The sequence below is a fragment of the Pipistrellus kuhlii genome, unplaced genomic scaffold (assembly GCF_014108245.1).
Source record: "Pipistrellus kuhlii isolate mPipKuh1 unplaced genomic scaffold, mPipKuh1.p scaffold_m20_p_55, whole genome shotgun sequence".
NCBI classification, from domain to species: domain Eukaryota; kingdom Metazoa; phylum Chordata; class Mammalia; order Chiroptera; family Vespertilionidae; genus Pipistrellus; species Pipistrellus kuhlii.
The window spans coordinates 1355822-1362916 of record NW_023425557.1 but is presented as its reverse complement, the minus strand read 5'-3'; the positions used below and the strand labels follow the sequence as shown (position 1 = coordinate 1362916).

Genomic DNA, 7095 nt, shown 5'->3' with positions numbered 1-7095 from the left:
CTTAAGGGTAAGGGTGGAACAGGGAGATATCAGGACTAGGGGGACCATTTCTGGGCATGTCCGACTGGGAGGCAGACTGGGGTTCAGGCTCAGGAAAAATCTTGCACCCTAACGCAGTCAAAGTGGGGGGACCTGCCGGGTGATGGCGAGCAGGCCATCCCCATGGGATCCCGGCAGAGTCCTGCGCAGGACATCTTGGACTGTGTGGTGTGGTGGGGAGCCTTGCAGGCTGGGTCACGGCCTGGGAGGCCCCAAGCTGCTGCCAGTGACATCCGGGCGGCTTGTGCTGGTCCCTGCGCACTGACCTGAGAACTCCGGCTACTGGGCCGTGATGCCGCTCTGAGTTGGCATCTCTGGGTGTGGGTTCAGGGTTGGGGCCTCTGGGTGCTAGGAGGTGGGTGAGTGACAGGGCTCTGAGGGAGGAGGTGTGTGGCGGGCATGGGAGCACAGTTGGAGTTGCACTTTTATTGGAGGGGGCTTCTCACTGAGGGGTGGGGACAGTCAGGGCCTCACTCTTCGTAGTGGTGTGGCCACTTCCGGATGATTTCGTAGAGCTGGTCGCCTGGAGATTGCGTCTGCTGCACCTGGCGGTGCCCTCTGACCTCATAGTTGGGACTCAGAATTCCCTGAGCCACTCCGCAAGCCAGCAGGCTCTGGGCCGCCCGGATGGCCCGGGGCGGGGGTACCCGTTCTGGGGGGACAGAGGCAGGATGTAAGCTGGGGTCTCCTCAAAGGGCAGAGGTGGTGTGGGTAGTGGTTCCACTTGTGCCCTCCCAGCTTGGCCTGCTAGGACCCAGAACCCGGTCTGCCACTCCCTGTCAGTGACTTGGCCTCGCGTGCCTCAGTTTCCTCGTCTGTGAAAGGAGAGAATACAGTGGCACCTGCCACAGAGCTATGGCACCGACAGACGAGTGAAGCCCTCGGAATGGCGCCTGGCCCAGCAGGTGCTGACCGCAGGGTCCCTGTCATTCTCCCCCTGCCCCTAGGCTTGGGGTCCTGCCCACGGCAGTGACATTGTCAGCACTTCTTAGGTGGCAGGGCCTGGCCTGAGAACTTTCACACAGATTAACTCCTCCTCATCCGAACCATGTGGCTGAAAGTTCTCATGATCCAAAAAGGAAGAAATGAGCCCTAACCGGTGTGGCTTAGTGGATAGAGCATCGGCCTGAGGACTGAAGGGTCCCAGGTTCGATTCCGGTCAAGGGCATGTACCTTGGTTGCGGGCACATCCCTCGTAGGGGGTGTGCAGGAGGCAACCGATGGATGTTTCTCTCTCATTGATGTTTCTAACTCTCTATCCCTCTCCCTTCCTCTCTGTAAAAAAATCAATAAAATATATTAAAAACAAACAAAACAAAAAAGAGGAAATGAGACTCGGAAAAGCAGTCACTTGTCCAAAGTCACAGAGCTATGGGTGGCAGAGCCTCTTCACAACTACACACCATGTTCTCCCCACCTCTGCGGGCGACCCCCACGCCCACCCCCTGCCCCCCGCGCGCCGCCCGGCCATGGTGGCCCCTGTCCTGACCGGTGGAACAGCCACTCACTCATGTAGTTGCCCATGAAGGTGATGCCGATGGACATGGGGTTCCAGGTAGGACCGGAGTGGTCACCCTTGACCTTCCAGCCGCGGCCCTCGTACACGAGCCCGTCTTCTCCAATCAGGAAGCTGCGGGGGTGAGGGAGACTGATGGATGAGAGAGGGCTTCCTGGGAGAGGACTCCCTCCTCCACCTGCCCTGCCCCTGCTCCCGCCGCTCACAGTTTCCCCTGCACCCCTCTTCTCCCCGGTGACAGCGGCCCCTAAATGCCAAGCACAGCTCTGGGTGCACCTTTTTCATCCTCACAGCAACCCATGAGTCACTATCGCCCCATTCTGTAGATGATCAGAGAGGTAGAGACACCTGCCCACCGTCACACAGCCCGTCAGGGGCGGAGGCAGGATTTTCACCCGGGGCCTCATGGCTCCCACCCCCAGGATCTGACGCCTCGCTCTCTCCTGCCCCCGGGGAGGATGTGTTGAGCTCTCGCGTGATGTCCTCTGAGAGAGGCACTGCTGTCACCCCCCTTGAAGCTGAGGAAGCAGACTTAGAGAGGTGACTGGCCAAGGTCATGCCCCAGAGCTCCTGCCTTAGATATCTCCACTGAGAAGCTCCGACGCCCTCACCCCAGCCTGCCTCCTGCTTCCTGCTTCCTGCTGGGGGTCAGGACCAGGGACTGAAGGGCTGGGCCACCACCAGACACGGACCCTGGAGCCCGAGCACCTGGCAGGTCTTTAAGGCTCTCATTCAACACGTCCTGATCGAGCGAGCCTGACCAGCTTGTGGAATTAACTAGAAGGTCAGCGTCTTTGGAGAAGCAGAACCACTGCTCACTCTTCCTGCTCCCTCCACACCCTGAGCTCTGGCCTTCAGGCACGAGGGGCTGTCTCTCCCCCCCCCCCCCAGCCTTCCCCTCTGCAGTGCCCCAGGCCACCTCAGAGCCACCAAGACTAAGGTGACCAGACGTCCTGATTTGACCCGCGTCGTTTTAAAAAGTCCCGAACAATGCGGGACAAATTGTTAGAAATCGGGACGACTGGTCACCTTAACCAAGACGGGAAGCCGGTCCCTTCGGAAGGAGCCCCGGTGGGTGTGGCTGCAGCTTCTGAGGCCTCCCTCCATCACTTTTTTTTCTAGAGAAAAGTTTCCACTTATTTCTTTAGAATAAAGATTTAGTGCACAAATACAGCCCAAAGCCAACATAAAAATAGCTTTGCCCTGTCATTTCCCTAAGAAAGCACTGCAGTTCTTCAGAATAGGCCAAAAGGAAAAAAGCAATCCCTGGAGATCTAGATTTCATGGAAGGACCACGCTTGCTCATCACGTCTTTCGCCCCCTGAGCTCCCAGTGCTGCGTTATCTCCCCATCCCAGCATCCTGCCCCGTGGCCGCGCGTGGAGCAGGTGCCTAAGGGCAGAGCCCACGGACTCGGGGCTCCCGCTACATGCCAGGGGGTGTCCAAAGCACTCTGCGTGTGCGGGCTTCATGATGAGGTGGGCCAGTCCTGCTGACCGCAGAGGAGGCAGTGGAGCGATGGGACAGCCCGCCGGGTCCCAGGCAGCCCTCACAGAGCTGGGGGCCGGGACTGGCCTCTTAACAAAGGCGCCGGGCGCCGGGCGAGGGGGGCAGAACTTGAACTTCAGCCCTTCTCTCATTGGGGCATCCATGCCTCGGGGCATCCCGGCCCAGCCGTCTATAGTCAGGTGACCAGATCGTCCCCCTGTTGGCGGGACAGTCCCGATTTTTAACAATTTTTCTCATTTTAAAAAACCGCGGGACGTGGGAAAAATTGTTGAAAATTCTTTCCAGCCAAAACCGGCTCGGCTCAGTGGCTAGAGCACATGTGTCAAACACAAGGCCCGCGGGCCAAATCCGTCCCGCCAGGCCTTGCAATGTGGCCCGCACCACGCTGTCATCACTGCACTCCGCTGCGTTTCCATCACAATGACAGTTTATGACTGTTCAGTAAACCATTCGGCCCGCGATTTAGGCTGGATTTTAGATTTTGGCCCCTTCTCTGATTGAGTGCGACACCCCTAGGCTAGAGTGTCGGCCTGCAGACTGAAAGGTCTCGGGTTGAATTTGGGTCCAGGGCATGTACCTTGGTTGCAGGCACATCCCCAGTGGGAGGTGTGTAGGAGGCAGCTGATCCATGTTTCTCTCTCACCGATGTTTCTAACTCTCTGTCCCTCTCCCTTCCTCTCTATAAAAAAAATCAATAAAATATATTAAAAAAAGAAAAAAATTCTTTCAAAAAAATTGGGACTTTTTAAAAAATATATATTTTATTGATTTTTCACAGAGAGTAAGAGAGAGGGATAGAGAGTTAGAAACATCGATGAGAGAGAGACATTGGTCAGCTGCCTTTTGCACATCCCCTACTGGAGATCTGCCTGCAACCAAGGTACATGCCCTTGACCAGAATCGATCCTGAGACCTTTCAGTCCACAGGCCAACGCTCTATCCACTGAGCCAAACCGGTTTCGCTGGAACTTTTTTTTTTTTTTTAAATGCTGCGGGATGTGGGAAAAAGTGTTGAAAATCGGGACTGTCCCGCCAAAATTGGGACGATTGGGTCACCTTACTGCAGTGTTTCCTGTTGTGGCCAGCAAGACCCGGTGGAGGCAGGGCTCCAGATGGCTAGCAGGACCCTTTTGAAGCAGGGCTCCAGGCCAGGGAAGGAACGAGCAACCAGACCCACAACAAAGCATGCAGCATGATATGCTTTGGCTAAGCATAACTGTTAGCCATAAAATAGTTCTGTTGCAGGGCTCAAACCCCAGGCAGCCACGCCCTGTTTCCAGTAGCCGCATGGCAGAGCAAACAGACCGAACCAGGTGAAACAGAGACTGCTTAAGCTGAAAATAAACCCCAGCCTCAGGTGTTGTATAAACTTTACATGTTACTGTACTAGTGGAATTTTTCTATAGCTTCTAACTGACCTTTCTTTGTTAAAACTTTTAGCCAATCATAGTCTGCCAGGCGTCCCTAAGACAGGGATAAAAGGAGCATGCTTAGAGTGGGCCGGGGCTCTCGCTGCTGGCTGCTGTGTCAGTTGAGACGTGAGCCCAGACTCTCTTGAATTCCAATGTGGCTGACTGGTGGTCGTCATTCGCGGGTCACCCACAACATTTCCCAAACGTTTGACATATGTGTGTGCCCCTTCTAGAATTTCCATAACGCTGAGTACCCCTCGTACTCATGAGAAGGTAGAATTAGGCGCAGCTAAGCACGGTGCAGTGCATATCCCCACCGAACTCCGGTGCAATGCGTTCCCCCACCAAACTCTCCCCGTACCCCTGGGGGTACGCGGACCGCACTTTGGGAGACACTGCAAGCGGCCGAGGAAGCTGCGCAGGCGCCAGCGGGGCGGCTCCAAGACCTGCGCCCCCCCCCGCACCCCCCCCCCGCATCCCCCTCCGGGCCCCCCACCTCCCGCCTCCCGCCTCCCACCCCCGCTCCCCGCTCTCACTTGTAGGCCACGTCGCAGTAGCCCAGCGTCCGCACGTGGTAGTGCTGCACGTTCTGCGCCTGCTGCAGGCACAGGGCCGGCGTGTCGCAGGGGCTGCCCGCCGTGTGCGACACCACCACGTAGGGCACGGGCACCTCCAGCTCCCGGGCGCACGTGGACGGCAGGGCCCCCCACTCACTGCGCGGCACGATGGTGCCGCAGCACGCCTCGTCCTCCGCCTTGAGCCCCTTGAGGGCGAGCAGGGCCCAGGCAAGCAGCGAGCAGAGCAGGGCCATGGCGAGGAGCAGGCGTGCAGGGCTGGCCAGGAGCGCAGCGGCCTTTATATGCTGGGGCCCGAGGGCGGGGGTGGGTGGGGGTGGGGGGTGGGAAAGAACCTTGCTTCACATCCTGGCAAGTTACAGGGACCCCAGGTTCCAGCTTCCTTCTCTGGCCTGGCTGCAACAGGATGCGAGTGGTTGGTTGGGCCTGAGGGAAGCGGGAGAGGGGTAAGGGTGAGGGTGGGGGAAGGGGACCCAGGGGCGGGGAGAGGCGCACAGGCCCCTGGGCACTTAGCCAGGTGGTTTCTGGAAGGCTCCCTCAGGGCCTGGATCCTTGCCCGCGTTGTCTCCTCCCAGTGGGCATTGCTCACCTCTCCAGAGAGAGGCCCCAGGCCTCTTCCTTCTTCCTGCAGAGAGGTCACCAGGCTGCCTGTGTTTTAGTTCTCCCATTCCCAGCCCCAAGCCCGAGGTCATTTCACCCTCTCTGCGAACCGGAGAGGGGAGTATGGAGAAGCCCACTTCACAGCTGGGTACACTGAGGCTGGGGGAAGGGAAGTCAGGTTGTGGAGTCCGGGGGCCCAGAGCCTGGACTCAGAGCCAGGCTGCCTGCAGCTGAATTCTGGCCACATCCCAGTGTGTGGGCTCAGGCAAGTGGCCCAGCCTTTTCTGTGCCTCGGATCCCCCCACCTGCAAAATGGGGGAGGTGTTTAAAAACAGGGTCCTTGTGGGATTAAATGGGGTGACAGCGCTGAGCCTTCAGAGGATGCCTGACCCATAGTGTCACGTAAGCTCCACTGGGACTTGAATTCATGTCTGTCCTGGTAGTAAGCAGCATGCTTTATGTGGGTGCCCCTACCGGCTCCGCGCTGCACAGGAGGGGATCTGGGGTCCCGAGAGGAACAGTTGTTTGTCCAGCGCCAGGCAATGGCTTGGGGCCACCTGTTGGAGCAGAAAGCTTTCCTGGGGCTTCTGCTCTGCCAGGACCTCTATCCCACTCCCCGATAGAGACCTGGTGAGCTCAGAACAGACTGCCTAGTTTGCTCATCCTCCTTTCCTGCTACTTTATTGGGGGAGGGGGGTGGACGTGGGATGGGGGGAGACAGCCTGGCCAGCATGGCTCAGTGGCTGAGCATTGATCCATGAACCAGTAGGTCATGGTTTGATTCCATTCCTGGTCGGGCCACATGCCCTTATGGGTTCATTCTCCGGAGGGAGGCGTGCAGGAGGTAGCCAATCGATGATTCTCTCTCACCATTGATGTTTCTCTCTCTGTCTCTTCCGCTCTGAAATCATTAAAAAATATATATTTTAAAAGATGACAAAAGGGTTGGGGCACTGGGTGGAAGAGGTGAAGGGACTAAGAAGCATGAATTGGTAGTTACAAAATAGTCAGGGGCACATAAGTAAAGCATAGGGAATATAATCAATAATGTTGTCATGACTATGTAGGAATACTGCATAAAGCATATGATTGTCTAATGGCTAAGCTGTACACCCAAAACCAATACATAAATAAAAATGATGAAAAAAATGACAAAAATGACACATGCTAGCTGTAAGAAGTTGAATTGAGACGAAATGTTAATCACCCGTGTCCTGCTTTCTCCTGCTCTGCCCACCTGAGGACACCAATGAGAACACTGTGGTATGTTTTCTTCCACCGTATTTTCCATGCTCAGGTAGATCATGCTTATACTCACAATAGCACAGAATGGCACACCAGGTATCTCCAAGCGTTCTTCCTGGATTACCTCCTCATCTGTTCCCAGCAGGTCTGTGCGGTAGATTCATTATTAACCCCTTTTACAGCCAAGGAAACAAGCCAGA

At 56.5% G+C, this 7095-nt stretch overlaps 1 protein-coding gene across 1 annotated transcript; it reads right to left on the bottom strand.

The window, feature by feature from the left end:
- Positions 1-450: 450 nt before the first annotated feature.
- PGLYRP1 (peptidoglycan recognition protein 1) lies at positions 451-5321 on the bottom strand. Its single transcript, XM_036416329.2, has 3 exons — positions 5012-5321; positions 1548-1669; positions 451-691 (listed from the first exon to the last, which is right to left on the bottom strand). The coding sequence occupies exons 1-3, from the start codon at positions 5284-5286 to the stop codon at positions 510-512; spliced, it is 579 nt and encodes a 192-aa protein (XP_036272222.1). The 5' UTR covers positions 5287-5321; the 3' UTR covers positions 451-509.
- Positions 5322-7095: the final 1774 nt, after the last annotated feature.

Coding starts and splice junctions, on each gene's coding strand:
- PGLYRP1 (XM_036416329.2), bottom strand. CDS start 5,286: ATGGCCCTGCTCTGCTCGCTGCTTGCCTGGGCCCTGCTCGCCCTCAAG. Junction 1,670..5,011: donor TACTGCGACGTGGCCTACAA/GTGAGAGCGGGG, acceptor TCACCCCCGCAG/CTTCCTGATTGGAGAAGACG. Junction 692..1,547: donor CTTCATGGGCAACTACATGA/GTGAGTGGCTGT, acceptor CTGTCCCCCCAG/AACGGGTACCCCCGCCCCGG.